Source organism: Manacus vitellinus, unplaced genomic scaffold (genome assembly GCF_001715985.3).
Source record: "Manacus vitellinus isolate BGI_N305 unplaced genomic scaffold, ASM171598v3 scaffold_7_pilon, whole genome shotgun sequence".
In the NCBI taxonomy this organism is placed as follows: Eukaryota; Metazoa; Chordata; class Aves; order Passeriformes; family Pipridae; genus Manacus; species Manacus vitellinus.
Genome location: NW_021940813.1, coordinates 27,971,223 through 27,988,207, shown reverse-complemented (window position 1 = coordinate 27,988,207; position 16,985 = coordinate 27,971,223). Strand labels below are relative to the sequence as shown.

The window sequence follows — 16,985 nt, the reverse complement described above, 5'->3', positions numbered from 1 at the left end:
GCTGCTGCTTCTTTTGAGAAAGCATGCAGGATCATCATTGAAGAGAAAAGACAACACAGAAAGAATCGTGTCTTGCTGATACCACCTAAGGAGCCTTTCTGCTGTGCCTTTTGCAACCGGACTTGTCCATCTCGTATTGGCCTTTTTAGCCACCAGTGCGCTTTGTAGCAAATGTGGGTAGAGCCCTTCCCAAATCTTCGTTTGCGAAGCCCAGCCATGGTGATGAATGTTTTGAGAATGAAGGGTAGAGTCAACTGCATCAGCCACCAACTCTACAGTTCCACCTAAATACCACAAATGGCAACATCCCTTTTAATATACCAGTCTCCTGCATTTAATTTCCATTTGAAAAATGCATCTATAATGTTTCAATAAAAACACAGTAAAGTAGCCATGAATGCCTTTTTCTTCTATGGCAGATTTAACAATCACAGCAACATGAACAAACAGTAACACGCTCAACACCAGATAAAGATAAAAGAAAAAAGCTGAAGCACAGATTCTTGCAAGGCCCAGAGGGCTATTCTCCACTAATTTAAAAAAGGACCAAGTACAAAAATACACCCACAAACACAATCACAAGCAGTTTGTTCTACACTCTGAAGGAGGATTAAACCAGCAGTATCATGAACAATCCAAAACTAAGACATATAACTTATGTCTTGAGTTTTAAATAAACCAGCTCTCTCACCTGGCACTCTGGTATCTTTGTGTGCCTAGTGAGAGCCAAAACTGTGGGGTGGGAAGGGTACACCTTCGTGGGACCAAGCAGAGGCTCTCGTCCTAACAGTCTGTTTCCTCCAAACTCAGAGGAATACATGTTAATTTGTACTCCACAAATTGCAAGTGCTAATAAAGGTTAATTTGTATTCCACGGTACATTTGAACAAAGCCAAAAGGACAGACTAAAAAAGTATTATGAAGGAGTAACAGAAGGAAAGAGAGTATACAGTCGCATGTTTTAATGCAAAAGAAGCTGCAGTGACCTTTCAACTTTGAAAGAATTTACCCACAGCCATCCTACATTCATTATCCAAGCCACTGGTTTATCATTGTCAACATGTGAATTTCAGAAAGGTCTCCCCTATTTCTGTCTAGAGCCTCTCTGATCAAGAGAGTGCAAACAGCCTTTGTGCAAAGTAAAAATATTTAAGCCTGACACTTCCACACTCACCTCTACGCATCCTCCAGAATGTGACTTAGAGCAAATATGCCAACCAATTGTGCAGTAACTGAGTGACTGACCCCTCTCAGACATCCCAAAAGCACATAGACTATTGTACAATCTCTCAGCAACTACTTATCACAAATACACACCTACAGAAAATTTCCCAAAGGTGTCATTTACTGTGCACACTTAAACAATCTGTGCGTACACAATTGGAATTCCTGGTAATGCAGTAATTTGGTCAACAACAGGATGCCTGTGTAGCAGCATCCACCCATCCGGGGCTGCAGGCTCTACATCTGAAGGATTTCTGCCCAGGCAAGATTTCCACAAAGAAAAAGAAGTCATGTCCAGAAAAAAAACCCAGATAGTGTGTATCCCAAACTATCTTCAAAAATCATCACATTAATATGCTCACATACTCTTGAATGTTCGGGGCTCAGATTTTGAGGGTTAAGACGCTGGATATTCTCCGTATAAGTAAGTTACAGTCCAATGTGGCCAAGGAAACAAAGTACACAGGAAAGGAGAACACAGTAGCACACAGGAAAAGCAACCAGTTCTGACAACCTGAAAGCTTCCAAACACTTTAACGTGATTTGTTTCTACTACAGAATTGTCAATAAGTCAGTGAGTTTCTGTGCATACAAATTAAGATGCTCTTACTTCAAACTACTCCTATCCTTCCTCTCAGAAACAAATGTACACATACAAGCCACAAACTACAGCAAGGAAAGCCAGTTTCCTAAATAAAATAGAGATTAGTAATGGCTGATTCACAGTCAAACGTTTAACATTTTCATACATTAGAAGAAAATTCATCTAGCAAAAGATAACTGGTAAGAAGAGTGCTACAGCCTGACCATTTAACAACACTATTTTAAGTGCTGAAACTTTTAGAAATTTTTATTAGCTTGGGCACAAAATTCAAGCCATTGTTGAAGTCTGGTTATTATTTCCACACATTAGTGGGTTGAGGTTGCTGATGCTTCTTGTTTCTTTGTGCCTTGTTGTGCCTTGACAACTGTCTTGAACAAGCTCTGTTTCTGAGAACATATTCTTTCTAACTTGTCCTCCTTGCAAGAAACTCAGGATCAAAGCTTCATCATGCTCACATATTGCTGCAAATTAACAACAACCTTGTAAATCAAATGTAATCCCATCACATTTGTTTTATTCAAATCTCTCTCTAATGGTACCTCTACAGTTTGTCTAGGGGCTGTGCAACTGAGTATGAGGGCTGTTTATTGGCACAAGTACTTCACTAGTAATTTGTTATGGAAAAAAGATTTAGTTCAGCCCATCTCCGAACTGTCTGAGGAAACTTAAAATGTTCATGGCATTGACATGCAAGACCATGATGTGTCTGCAGGCTACAACAGCAATATTTGTGCTTCATAAGCATAGGAAACTTTTAAATTCTTTTTGAGCATTACACAGAAAAATTATATACTGTCACAAGCAGGAAGAGGGTTTCTGTTGTTTACAGTCAGATAGATGGGTGGCACATCTGTGGGAAGCATCCACAGGAATAGACAGAAAGCTGCATGAAAGCTGAGGAGAAAACCAGAAAAGCAGCTGGAAGCACAGCTCTACAATACTGTAGAGTAATTGCTTTTTAGGTACAGACTAGTTGGAATAAAGTCTTGCACTGTGAGCAAGGAAACTGCTTTCTCTTCACTTTCTGCCATGTTCAGAACACAAAACATAGTGCGTTATAAACAAAACTAAATTATAGACTTACCAGTGTCTCATCTTAAAAAGAAGCAACTTACAGGACTCTAATCCTAAAAATTGTATCAATAATGAAAAAGGCTTTTTTGTTATTCAGGCAGCAAATAAAGTCATAATTACACAGCAGGAATAAGGTTACTGAATAAGATACTACTCCAAACTGTGTGAGTGAAGAAAAATAAAAGAAAAAAATACAAAATCATACTAGAAAATAAAAATCTTTTTGAGATTTTTCTGACACGGTATGTTCATGGTTCCTAGTTATAGAATTGGCTGTTTACTGTTAATAACAATAAGAGATTAACAATAAACAGATAAAGGATTCTGCTAAAATAGAAGCATGCATTTTATGTATTTTAAGGGATCAAGTTTTATTATAATAGCAGGGAACTCTCAAATATCTCATGCAAACATCAATATTATTAAGCAATGAAATACACTGTCATGTTGCTTTTGGCACTAGAAGAGATAAGCCCGGCAAAGGTCAAGAATAACTACATTAATTTAGGTTATAAGGAACTTCTGGGGGTCATGTAGTCCAGCCCCCCACTCAAAACTAATTTCAGCATGATCACTAGTTCCAAGTTAGAGTATTTTTGCCAGCCATAGGTCTTTCCTAGCTAAGACTTATTTTGGAAGCATCATATTGATTTTAAAGACCAGTGTAATTCACTCTTTTTGTGCTAGCCCCAGTCTTTGGTACCAATTATGGTATCAGTGTCTTTTACTTGTCATTGCCAGTTTAACTTATTTTTGAAAATGCCTACATGGGAATTCTTCACCACTGACACCTCGCCAATAATCTACTCCAGTATGTAACTATACTCGCCATTACAAAAACTGTTTCCACTACCTAACCTTGTTCTCCCTTTCAATTTCAGTCCCTTATATCCTGTTAGTCACTATGGCCACAAACAATAGATGATGTCCTTTTTTATTTCCTTTGGCAAGACCTTCTTGGCAAGAACTTTTAGAGTATTTCAGAATTATCTCTCTCTCTTATCACACCTTTCTTTTAAGCTAAGGAATGTCAGGGCACCTATCCTTCCCTTACAGGGTAGGCTTTCTGAATCTTTGATCACTTGTTGCTTCTTTGAATCCCATCTAATGAATCTATTTTCTTTCAGTGCACCATACAGAAGCAGACACAGTACAAAGCAGAGCAGAAAGAAGACTTCCTGTGCCTTGCTGGAGCAGTAGACTTTATACTTATTTCCTTACACCCCTTTTTTGTACAATTTCTTCTGTTTTCTGCAATAACGTGATAAGTACACTTAGCATGGGATTTACAGTAAACTTTCATTCCTAACTATCATGCTAACATCAAATTTCTTCCCCACTCTTTATGTATACATTTGATTTTCTTCTTCTTTACTGTGCCCCATGTTTTGACTGCAGCATTTTCCCCTACCTTCAACCCTCTATTCACCCCCCCTTCCTGACTAGGTCTCCAATTTGCCTAATTTATTTTAAACTTGAACCTCTTTGTCTACCTTTGTTGCTCCTCTCATCATGGTGCTGTTTGAAATCCAATAAGAATTATCTCCCTCTCACCACCCAGATTCACTAAGGAAAATATCAACCACAACAGAATACTGCAAAGCCCCTCTTGTTCACTATTAAAATATGACCATATATCTATTTTAACTACTCTAGGAACACAGTTACTGGCTTACAATCCATTGTACATTTGTAAAATACATCTCTTACAGTAGGATATGAGCAGCTCTGTCAGATGCAACTGTCTTTCCTGGTTTGGCTAAATTAATCACATGATAGTCTGTGGATGTGAGTAGCAACCAGGATTTTAGGGGAGTCATGCAAGCATAGAAGATTCAGTATAAAGAAGTATTAGGAGAAGTCACACTGAGCAAAAGTACAGCTTTTCTCCAACTCTAACAACTGGGCTGTAATCAGAGCAGCACCTCAAGATGCTGGCTAAGCCAGATGATGTTAAATGCTCTGAGAGCAACCAAGTTTTATAATCCCATAAACTATTTGGCTAACCTGGATAGCAGGTTACTAAAAAAAAAAAAAAATCAAGGAAGAAGGCATTGCTGCAAAAGCCCCTTTGGTAGCAATCCTTTTCACTGCAGCTCTCCAAAAATCACTGGTGCCAGAAGAGTTCTGGTGCAACAGGCATAAGACAAACAAAAAGATACTTCAGACCTAAACACTGCCCACCTGAGCAGCAATATATATACCTCTTCTGCTTGATTCAACTGGGACAGGGTGTTCACTACCTCCACAGGACTCTCAGTAACCATTCCAAACCTACATTCCAGGTTTAACGAAATTCAATTCCTTTTTTTAAGTTATAGGCCAATCTGTTGTTGAAAACAAGCTTGAAGTGTATTTTAGATAAAGACCAGAGTAACATTCATGTGTTGGTGTTAAAAAGAAAAAAACCTTTTTATTTCCTTTAATTTCAGCTCCTGTAAGATCTGCAACAGATTTTCCAAAAAAACCCCAACATTTCCCTTCTATTTAACAGAAATGAAAGAAACCTCTCTTCTCCAAACTGGCATAAATTGTTATAACACTTTCTACTTTAGCATACCAGCCCATCCCTCCCCTTCCCCTGCCTTCACCCTTCCCAGTTTGTAGTCCATTGAAATTTTTGATTGGTTTGTCTTAACTCACATCAGTGGGAAATCAGCACATAACTCTGAAAATCAGAACATGCAGCCAGAAGGCTGTAGCAGCATTCACTTGAATAACAGCTTCTCTTGGGATCAAAGTATAAACTAAGGTGGGTTATGGTTGCAAAATACTAACATGCATCTCTCAGATTTCTCACCTTTTTTTTTTTTTTTTTACAAGAGAATATTGCATAACCACTGCCAAGGGGGGAAAAACAAAGAGAGAAAGAGGTGGGGGAAGGGGAAGGAAGAGCGATTCTGTCTTCCTTGTCTTGTTTCCTCTATGGTTCTTTCTATAGGACTCTTCTTCCTCTGGGAATAAATATTTTGGGTTCTTATGCCAAAATTTTCCACCATTGGCTGAGGCTTTTTGTCAGGTTCCTCTCGGTTAGGTTTTCTTATCCTTGTTGCTAAGTTTAGATGTTTTTGAACACTTCTGATTATTGTGGCTGAGAAACAACATGGTAATTTTAATTTTATGAAAACAGCCAGAGGAGAGAGAAGAAAACAGTTTTATTATAAATTCCAGGCTATTTTCTCTCCAAATGAGAGAAGACATCATGCTTAAAAGGAAACAGTAGCTCCAACCTTCATTACTTAAGTATGAGTGAATATTTAGCAAATTAGGAAGCGAGCTAAATATCTCACAAGTTCTCTCAGAGGTCTTCACATGTGAATTTATATCAGCATACCAAAATAAGCCATCCTCATACGGTGAGAAAATTCTACAGTTACAGCAACACTCTTGGATGAACTGAAAACCAGAAGCTTTTCCAACTAATTCTTCATCTTTAAAGGAGAATGATGAAATACACCACTGTTTTCAGAGTGCTACAAAAATGACATAGTTCAGCCAATCCTGAAGGGCTAAACTGCACCAGATTTTCACAATATATATTCCACACTTGTTCTCACACTTCAAGTAGCCAAATGCCTTCTAAAAGTCATGTAAGACACTGCCAACAACCGTCTTTGGCCAAGAACAAAACGTGCATATTTTAAATGAAAAAATACTTGAATTAAATCCTACTGTGCTTGCCCTAATTCAGTGAAATTATTTACTTTCCTTCTCAATTTCCACAATGAATTAGGATTAGGAAGTTTGTTGATGTAAGAAGAGGAGGTTCTTGAGCATCATGGAGCTCTTCCTGGAACATTATGTACTCAAACCAATAGTCACATTAAAAAGCATCAAGACTACACTCTCTACACAGCTTTGAGGTCATTTTTGTGACTGGTGTAATAGGTACACAGCACTGATCTGTAATGGTTAGATCTTCTTAAAAGCAGTGCCTTTAGGATAAAATACACCACACTTTTCTAGAACAGAGAGGAGATGGTGAAGACCTGTGACCCTGAGCAGGTCAGTAGTCCCAGAAAGCACGATTCAGTCAAAAGAGATGGTATTAAGCATAAAGTTATTCCTTGCATAAGAGCTCAGTCTTAGGAGGAATTCAAGGACATCTTACACTGAACTAACTGTGAATGTGAAGTGATTACAGATCCCTTAAAAGTGGTCCTTCTGTGCACCACAGTAATCAGCATTTTGTAATTTTGATTTCCAACATCTACTTAACTTACGCTAGCCATAGCACGTTTTTAACCCTAGAAAGAGGCCTTACAACTGTTGTTCAAGAATCCCTCACGAGAGGTCTTTCCCATGTGTATTCAGGGCTTGTACTGCTTCCTTGCAACTCCAGTGCTACTGTACACTGCATGAGGTCCAGAAAGTGACAGAGATCTTGGGCTAATTTTGAAGACTCTCTCAAAGGACCACAGAAATTTCAGTCAACCTTCTTCAAATACAGTTACCTTTAAAATCAAAACATATAATTGGCCATTGTGTCTGCCTTGTGAAATGTTATTTACATAATGAGACCACAGGGTAAGCTAAATCCATGCTGTTTCCAGCGATGGCACTTCAGACAGAGTATTTCCGTCAGCTCCTGACAATTTTTCAGCATATCCTTGAAGTTTGCAAAGCATTGTTCTGCAGAGACAAATTTTTGCACTTTAAAGCAGTACCAAAGTCTGTATCACTTTGAAGTGTCTAAATCCTATTCTGTATAGACTAAAACTAGTTATATTTACTAGGTGAAGATATGATCTACAAAAATATCATATAATCCCAGTCTTAATTGGTATTCTACAAATGATTCTGCATGTTAGGTGATAATTATCCAAGATCTTAGTTTCTAAATTAAAATGAATCACCTGAAGACTGGATTAGGGTTGTTGGAAAGAAGCACTATGCTTCTGCTTTAAAAAACAAAATTTGTTTCAGTTATCACTGAGCGATTTGAGGGGGGTTGCTTTTTCTTTCAAAAAGTGTAAATAGTATTTTCTTTCCTACTGTAGATTTACTTTGCTATCTGAAGATTTAAACATACAGGAATCTAAATGCAATATAAATGTAATGAATAACAAAATATGATAATCAAAGTATGCGACGCCCAACAGCCCTTCAGTGAATGGGAACAGCAAGCACTGTTTTCTTCAAACTGAGCCACTCAAAAAATTTGGAATGAAAACATTATCAATTAAAATACCATCCCACGAGGCTTACTAAATAAACATAAAATTACATCAAGCTGGACAAAAAACCTTGGCAAATATTTATCATCAGTTTCTGAATCTTTTCCATTGGTGCACTGAATGAAAACATGGTACTAAATTAACTCCAATCTGTTTTGATTTTGGATAACCTACGCAAAATTTAAAAAATAACGTTCTATGTATAAACTTCTCTTGAAGCAACACCTTAAGCACAGGTGATTTAGACTTTAGTTTTGTAACTATGATTTATGATTAATTAACACATTACTGAGATATCATTACACTGATTTTTATTTAACAAATTACCATCCTAATGCTCAACAGTAAGATCTGAAGATGATAAATGCAGAAATTTTATACCAACTAAGGAAGTATTGATTCTGAGCATTCAGATGGAAAAAAAGGTATAAAAAAGAGCAGTCTGACTAACAAAAGCCCCAAATAGCAGATTTTTGTTAATTTCTTTTAACAGAGACTTTTCCTTGTGTAACACTTTGACAGAAGAGACCAAGACACGTAAATCATGTATTATGTAAGAAAGAAAAAACACCATGATAAAGAATTTCATAGATATCTATCTTTGCTGAAGTGAAAGTAAAATTCTTATGAGGTTCTTCAGCAAGAAATTAATAAAAATATAACTACTGAATTTGCTATTAGTCAAAATGAAGAAAATACTACTTACAGTGCTATTCAGATACTCTCTTCTTGTCTGTCTTTGGCACATCTACACTTCTGCTGTCCAATTAAAAGATCTATATATTACCACAACCTTGAGAAGCTGACATTTTTTCCTGCTGCTTGCATTCAGAAGGGTGGCCTACCAACCAACTGCTACAGCAGAATCACACCACAAGGCATCTGCTTCTCCCACAAATGCCCAGTGGGAAAAAAATATTCAATATGACACAGAACTCATCCGCTTCTTTTATACTTAAATAAGGGCTACGAGTTGGCTATGCTACAACAGACAGTATCCATGGAAAGCCTCAGCTTCCTCTTCCTGGACCTGAGGCTCAACTGAAGATAATATTCTCAGCAGAATAATAAGAACAAACAATCACTGAAGACAAAATTAGTTTTTAAATTACTTGGTCTTTGAAGAATGTAGTCTACTATTTTTCAAGAGTTCAGATGTTTATAAAATAAAAGAACAATCCTTTCTTCTTCTAGAAAACATTGCTGAACAAGTTTATTTGCTTTACTGAAGAATAAAACCAAATTACCCTACTTTCAGTAAAGAGTCCCAATCCTCAGGAAAAATGAATTTTTCAGGGTTCACATGGAGTGCAGTAAGATCAAAGATATATAAAAAGGTGAAAGTCTACTACACACAATAGTTACTTAATTATTTTAGAAAATTGTTTATGTGGTTATAATAGATGCATTTCCCATTACTTGGTAAATTTGCTCATTTCTTACATGAAACTCTGATAGAAAGTATCTTAAATTTCATTCAAAGACAGTGAGAAAAGTCTTTCAATGGTGTTGATTGGCAGTTTGCCACTGCCATCACTAAATCATCAGGGAAGACAGAAAGCAGCACCAAAAATAACATTCTCTAGTCGGGTCCATTGGCCATATGTTACATGGGTAAATAAATAAAACCATGAATCAAAACCAAACATATGGTTTTCCAACAACCATAAACCAGGAAAAAAACCTAAACCACAACTATTCAGTCTTGACCAACCAGTTCCTCCAACAGCAGCATTTGTTTTATTTCAGGTACATTTTTTTTTTCTTTTTAGATCAGGATCACTCCAAGTTAATTTTCCTGGACCTACTAGCAGGTGTTTATTCCTCATCAAGGCAGTACCTTCTGTAGCAGAGCTAGTCAACAAGCAATTTATAGATAGCTATCATACAGCAGCAGCACACAGCCATGCAGCCCTGTGAAGGTTAATTTGGTTTTGGAGCTTTTTACTTACCTTTCCCATTTTGCCATGCAGTATACCAGGACAAACTGAGGAAAGTAGTGATGAAAACTAACACGGTGGCCACAGTTCCATTTCGGAGCCTCATCTCATTTCAGCATCACACTTGTTTATGTTCTATTAGTGATGAGGATCTATCTGTTGGGCTGCAATGAAGTTAGCTGAAGTCCACCAGGAGCAGCTGGACAATAGCGACACAATATGTAGCTCTCACATATCAGATGTATCATAAATCAATCCATTCCAAACTGTTGCATGCTTTCTTACAGTTCTCATCAATCAAACTTCTCTTTATTCTTCCAGTCCTGTTTAAAGGAAATGAAATTTAAGAGACTATGCCAAAAAATATTTCCAAGTGCCCCCCCCCAAGAACCAAAATACACGTTCATTGCTGTGTCTTATGCACACCTCGCTCTCGGCTCAGAGAACAGAACTTGTTAGAGGAATGTGTCCCTTTTCTAAAGCCACTTGTGTCTGGGGGAGCTGTATTTCACATAAATTCAGTCATTAAAGGACAAACATACACATCACCAACATTACAATTTTAATATAAACTGAAGCAAGGTCACGAGTCACCCAGCAGGTAATGAACTGATACAAAAGCTGCTTTTAGGAAGCAGCAACTCAAGGCTCCACTCTTAAGTCCTTACTTGAACAAAACCCCTCTGAAATCAGTGAGGGCCTCATGTAACTGCAGCAGCAGAACCATGCACAGCAAAATGAGAGACCAGATTTACAAACCCACATCGCTCATCTTTCTCCGCTCAGTGCAAGAGTATTTGATCCATCCACAACCATTTTTTTCCTATCTCAGCTGCAGCTAAAGCACAGACTACAGTCACATATGCACTGACTGCTCAATCTATACCAACTGGCAACAACCCAAAAGCCCCATAAAAAGCCATATGACCATATCCCTCCTCTATCTCCACCACACAGGCACAAGGATAAAATATAAGTTACCAACAGGTCAGTTTTATCCTTGAGGAAGGCTCCATATCGCAAGATTAGAAAATCCTCCACTGATCAAACACAGCCAACATCTAATCATCCTGTCCTAACTAAACAAGACAAAGAGAATATAGGGCAATAAATTAACCAACTAAAAAAAAAAAAAAAAGAAAAAGAGGGGGAGAGACTTGTTTCCAAAGCATTAAATCATCTCTTACAGTAGTTCAAACATTAGCAGTCAACGTTCTTTCAAGGCACTGCCAGTTTTTTTTTCCCCACTATAAACTATACCTGATACAAGTATGTTACTCAGCAATAAATAATTTGCTCTGAATTTTCCTTGGAAGCAATCTCTGTCATTTTCTTGCCTTGTTGCATTTAGAACAACAGAGTGAAAAATACTTTTTATTATTACGGTATCAAGAGATTCCAGTCAAATCTGAACTACTCTTCCCAAGCTTGTATCACAGCACACATTACCTTTACCAAAGAGCTCGCAAAACAAGACATAACCAACAGGCATGGCTAAAAAAAGAACAGAAGAGAACAACAAAGTGGCAGAACTACATGCTCCTGTGTTCAAATCTTGGTCACAACATCCACGTTCCAGAAAGTGTTTACCTTTGGACCACAATTACCTCACCTACAATGTTATTAGCATAATTTCTTTTGAGAAACTTTATGCACAGATAGGTTTGTGGCTTTAAACATTAACTCTGAAAGTGCATAGTACCTATGAGGAAAGGAACAAATGCAAGTACATGGGAAGCAGACACAGTGGATGGTAAAATTCAGTAAGAAATAAAATAATGAGCAGGAACAGAAAGAGTTGTGAAAGGTCTTAGGATAACAGAAACTTGAATTCAACTCAATGAGAGATAAAGACAACTAAGACACCTATGAGGGATAAAGACAACTAAGACACCTGTAGAAAACTAACACAGAGAGCACAGTATGCGAGTAAATATCATCAGTACCAGCACTTTGAAAAGGAGATGGACATAATAAAAGCCAGAAGGGTAGGTAATAGTAATCCAGTGAGAAGTTAAAAGTCTGGATAAACTTTAATAGCAAGGAGAGGCAAAGATCCCAAATCCCAAGGTTTTTATAAGGACTGTCTACATGAATTTAGGAAGTTCAGGTGATTCCCAGACTACGAGAATAAGCAACTAGGACACCCACAAGATCAATGGCACCAACAATTTAACTCTAAAGTGTCTCTGAAGCAAGGATGCCTAAACTGTAATCTACTTTTCCCATTATTTTAGCATCTGTCAGATGTCTCTGGAGCAGCTCAGGTGTGCACAAAGGACCAGGCTGCAAGTTAGATGGATTATCCCAGTGGGGGCAACTGACAGCTGGTCCAATATGCAAAGAGAGAGGGTAATCAGGCGAGCAGAAATATCAACTGATAATGCAAGGAAAGTGAACCATATGCCTTGCCAAAAATGTGAGCATCATTTTTACATTTGCTGCAACAAAATCGAGATGTTGCGATCAGGGCCTCTCACTGTGCTACTGGAATCCACAAAAAATACAGTCAGAAAAAAATCAGAAAACCAAAAAGTAAAAAGAACAGTAGCAACGTGATTCAACTGTCAGTCAATGTGCACAAAATCGTGTCAAATCAATAATTATCATGGGTTTGAGTTGGTTGGTTCTGCTTTCATCCTTCTCTTTGGGTGCTGCAACCACTCCTCTTAGCACAGGCACCAGGAGCTCAGCAGTACTTAGATGGTTATTCAAGCATCTCACTATATCAAACTGCATACATCAAGGCCATGCATGAACCAGACACATCCCAGCTTTTAAAAATGCATATAGCTAAACCAGCAGAAACACATGTGTAGATGCACATAAATTATTTAACTCCCAGCTGGTCACTTTAGGTTTCTTTAATAATTTGCAACACAATCTAAACAAATTTAACTGAGGGGTCATCCAGTCTGAGATGACGGTATGATAGGGCATAACTAGACAGATGAAGCCTATGAAATTTGCCAGCATCGTTATAATCTGAACCTTTCCCACTGCAGAACGAAGGGAATGACCCGGCTGGATGCTGAAGGCCATGGGTGCTGAAGGTTCCGGCACCTCTTGGATGCTGAGCAGCACCCTACTGAATCACGTCTTAAATAAAAGAACAAGTTTCTGTACGTATCCAGACACTCCTAAAACACATACAAAGCGTATTCCCAACCGCAAACCATAAAAACTGATGCACTTCAATGAGCCTGCAAAGGCTCTTCACACAGCTGCTGAAGGGCTGGATGGTGCGGGATCATAGCATGAACAGTGCCAGACTTCCGAGAGGATGAGCCAGACCCCATCCTGCCGGGAGGGCGCGAGAGCACCTACCACGGCAGCAGCGTTGCATTGAAAGGGTTGTTCTTGAAGGCAGAGGAGAGCGGCACACGAGTAAAAGACAGCAAGAAGGAAAAGGTGGCGGAGATTTGCTAAATGGGGGCTTTTCCACCTTATTTCCACTGACAAGCTCCAGCACACCCCACGGCGCGCAGCCTGGAGCCGCCGCCCGCCATCCCGCAGCCCCTAAACCCGGGAAAGGGGGGAATCGGCTGCCTCCGTGGAAACCGTCCCGAGTTAGTCGGGACCTCCCTCGGTGTCTTACCGCCCCGGTCGTGTCCATCTCGTCCGGGAAGCGAAAAATGAGCGGGGGGAGATGGGCATCGGGCGCCGGCAGCTCTGCCGGCGGCCAGGGCGAGAGAGACGGGGCCGCGGGAGGGAGGGACGGAGAGGCCGGTCAGCGGGCGATGCGGCGCGCCCGGGGCATGCGGCGGGGCTGGCGGAGGGAGGATAGAAGAGGCAGGAAACTGGGCAAACTCCGCGAACCGCCTCGGGATCCCGGCGAGAGGGGAGAGGCACAAGAGAGAAAGGGGCTGAAAGAGGGGCCTCCCGCGGCGCCAGCGGAGAGGAAGGGGGCGCAACGCCGCTCTTGCCCCGGACCCCCGCGGCACCCCCACGGGCAGAGGGCGAAGGCAGGAGGCGGCAGCAGTCCAGGGGAGGAGGCGGCGGCGCTGCCCGCACGGCCCGGCAGGTGCACGGGAGCGGAGAGGGGTGGCGGGCGGCAGATGGCGGACCAGGACGGCCAGCCTCCCGCTGCGACACGGCAGAGACCCGCGGGCGAGGGGAAGCGCTCCGCCGGCACTCCCGCTCGGAGGATGCGGAGAGACGCCCGTCCCTGACCTGCGGAGCCAGAGCCGGCGGTCGCGGCGGCGGCAGGCGCGCAGGGCGGCGGGACGCGGCTGACCGCCGCTGCGAGCTCACCTGTGCGCGGCGCATCCAGGGCGGCGGAACCCGTCGGGTCGCGGGGGCTGTGCAGGACTCTGCCGGGGCTCTCGCTCCCTTCCCGCCGCCCCCGCGTCAGGCGCGCCCGGACCCGGCGACCGCCACCGCCCCGGGCGCATGGAGCCGGCGCGAGCCGGCAACTCGCCCACCCGCCGGACCGCGGGCAGCAAGTGGGCGGCCGCCGCGGATGGCGCCGCTCTTGGCTGGGCGGCTGTCGCTCTCCTCGGGCGGGCTATATATCGGCACTGTCTCGGCAAGCCCCTTTAGCAGCTGCGGCGGGAGCCGGGTGGGGGCGTGTTCACGGCGCGGCGCTTTCCGCAGCGTGTCCCCTTTTTAGGTTGTGCTTTTGGGGGTGTATGATTTCGGGAGAGCCCCAGGAAAGGCTTGGCGGCGCCAGCACTTGGGCCCTCGTTCCCTGTGGTCAGCTGCAGGAGGTGCATCCTGAACTTGTCTCTCCTGAGGGCCGACCCCTGGCCTGCTGTGTGAGGGCTTCTCCCTCTGCCCGTCAGTGCCACACGAATGACGCGTCTCGGTGCCCCGTATGACCCGCTTGCTCACTAGTGGCAAGAAGTCATAGTCGTGAATTTCACCTTTGAGTTCACACCGTGCTAATAAACACCTCCTAGAGCTGTTTGAAATAAAGAGCAGCTTGTTGCTTCACGCCAGTAAATGAATCCTCTGTGCTTTGTCCCCTTCTGGGGAGGGCGTTCTCGTGGCAGTGGTTTATGGGCCGCCCACGAAGTGGTTACACAGGTACAGCTTTGGAGGCGTGAGAGTGAACTCATTTTCCTCCAGAGGTTCCTTAAGTGCAACCAGTGAGAAAGTCGGGGCAGCTTTGCTCTATGGGTTGATTATTTAGGGTTGTGATATTTCTGTTCTGTAAGTAATCCCCTATCTTCAGTGGTTCCTTTCATGTGTTCCTGGAATTCCATGCATCTTTTAGGGTCTGAAAACTTCCATTAAAATCAAATGGCACCCTCAGCACAGGGTAGGATTCAATCTACCTCACAGGAGCTGTGCTCTTGTCACGTGGTGCTAACTGGTTGGCAGTGTTCAATCCTTCTGACAGATTTAATTGTTTCCCCTTTTCTTCTGGTCTTCCACCTAATTCAGATAAAGCCCATAGTACACATTTTCACTCTCCATAGAATTATAGAATCATAGAATGGTTTGAGTTGGGAGGAACCTTAGAGACCATTTAGTTCCAATCCCCCTGCCATGGACAGGGACACCTTTCACTAGACCAGATTGCTCAGAGTTCCATCCAGCCTGCCTTGAACATCTGCACAGATGGGGCATCCACAACTTCTCTGGGAAACCATGGATATTTACTCTCCATTAAGGCTCTTATGCTAGATATAGTGGGATAGTTCCCCACTAGAACTTTAGAAACTGTGGAAAAATCTTACTAGTTATTCTGTCTGAAGAGTGACATTTAACAAGTCTCCATATGCTTTCATTTTTTCTTACCAATGCTTCAACACATTACAGTATCTTTACACATTCGGGTGCCTGCACAGTAGCCCCTCAGTGATTTTGTTGTCTTTCTCAAAGATCACAAAGAGGGGCTGGTGGCAACTCAGGCAGAGCGCAAAAAAGAAGCTCAGGAAAAGTTTGCAAGGTCTTGATACTCAGGCTGTTCTGTGATTTTTTTTCATTGAGTGATAAGAATTCATTATGCAAATGTGTGCCTCAATCCTCCCTTTTACAAAGAAGTGGAATGGAGTGGATTTTTTATTGAAAAACATATTCAGCACAATAACTTTCAAACAAAATTTAGAGCATGCACATCCTCATGCACACAGACGCATCTATAGCAGAATTTTCTGTAGAAATCCCAACAAGCTAAAAATATTAAAGGCACTATTGTTTGCATCTAATAGATTAGTGTTGCTTAGGGATATGAATTTTTGCATTTCTGTGCTGGAAAAAAATCCTGGCAGAGAAATTTTCACATAAAAGTTCTTTTGTTGGGAGAGCTTAGTCTGCTGAAGAAAAGACTGGGTTACAAGATGAGTATAATGACAGTTATTTCACGAGAACTATCTGAGCCTTCATACTTTTTGTCCTTTCACTGATTGAATGTTTGCATTAGGAGGGTTTACCGACTACAGCTTGACAGTATCCAATTAACTATTAATTTCCCCAAACAATAGAGTAAGTGTAATGTGACTGTTTCTCTGACATCTTCCCCTTAAGTTAGTTTCTTGAGAAACAAGGCAAAGTTCAAGATAGAAAAAAAATCAACATTGCCCCCATCTGACCTACTACAGCAATAATCAAATGCCTCTTGGCATATTCCACTGCTTGATGCATGGACAAAGTGCACAGTGAAGGAAAATGCTGCAGCTGCCAGTGGAAAGGAGTTGGGGCTATTTGGCTGGCACACTAAAATGTTGCTTACTTCTAGTGAGGGTGGCAGCCTCCTTTTAGGCCTGAACAATATTTAATGCAGGGAAATTTATGAATTCTTTCTTCCTACCAAGTTATTCATCCATCCTGAACAGCCACTGCTGTTCAACTGGAGCATCAGTCTGAAATGAGAGAAGACTAAGCACTCCCAAACTTCCAAAGTTGTGTTAAGTTGCAAACACTATAACAACCCATAATGGAGGAGACTTGGGGGGTGAAGTGTTTTAAAAATATGGGAAGCTTAAATCTTCAGTGTTCCAGCTTTGCTTGCTGGATTTA

The 16,985-nt window shown here is 41.4% G+C and overlaps 1 protein-coding gene across 1 annotated transcript in view; it reads right to left on the bottom strand.

The window, feature by feature from the left end:
• Positions 1–13,648, bottom strand: part of MGAT4A (alpha-1,3-mannosyl-glycoprotein 4-beta-N-acetylglucosaminyltransferase A) — a 72,706-nt gene extending 59,058 nt beyond the window's left edge. Inside the window, exons 1-2 of the mRNA XM_008934180.2 lie at positions 13,618–13,648; positions 10,032–10,342 (exon numbers count right to left, since the gene is read on the bottom strand). Coding sequence (XP_008932428.1) covers positions 10,032–10,125 — 94 coding nt within the window. The 5' untranslated portion in view covers positions 10,126–10,342; positions 13,618–13,648. The remainder of the gene's footprint in view (positions 1–10,031; positions 10,343–13,617) is intronic.
• Positions 13,649–16,985: the final 3,337 nt, after the last annotated feature.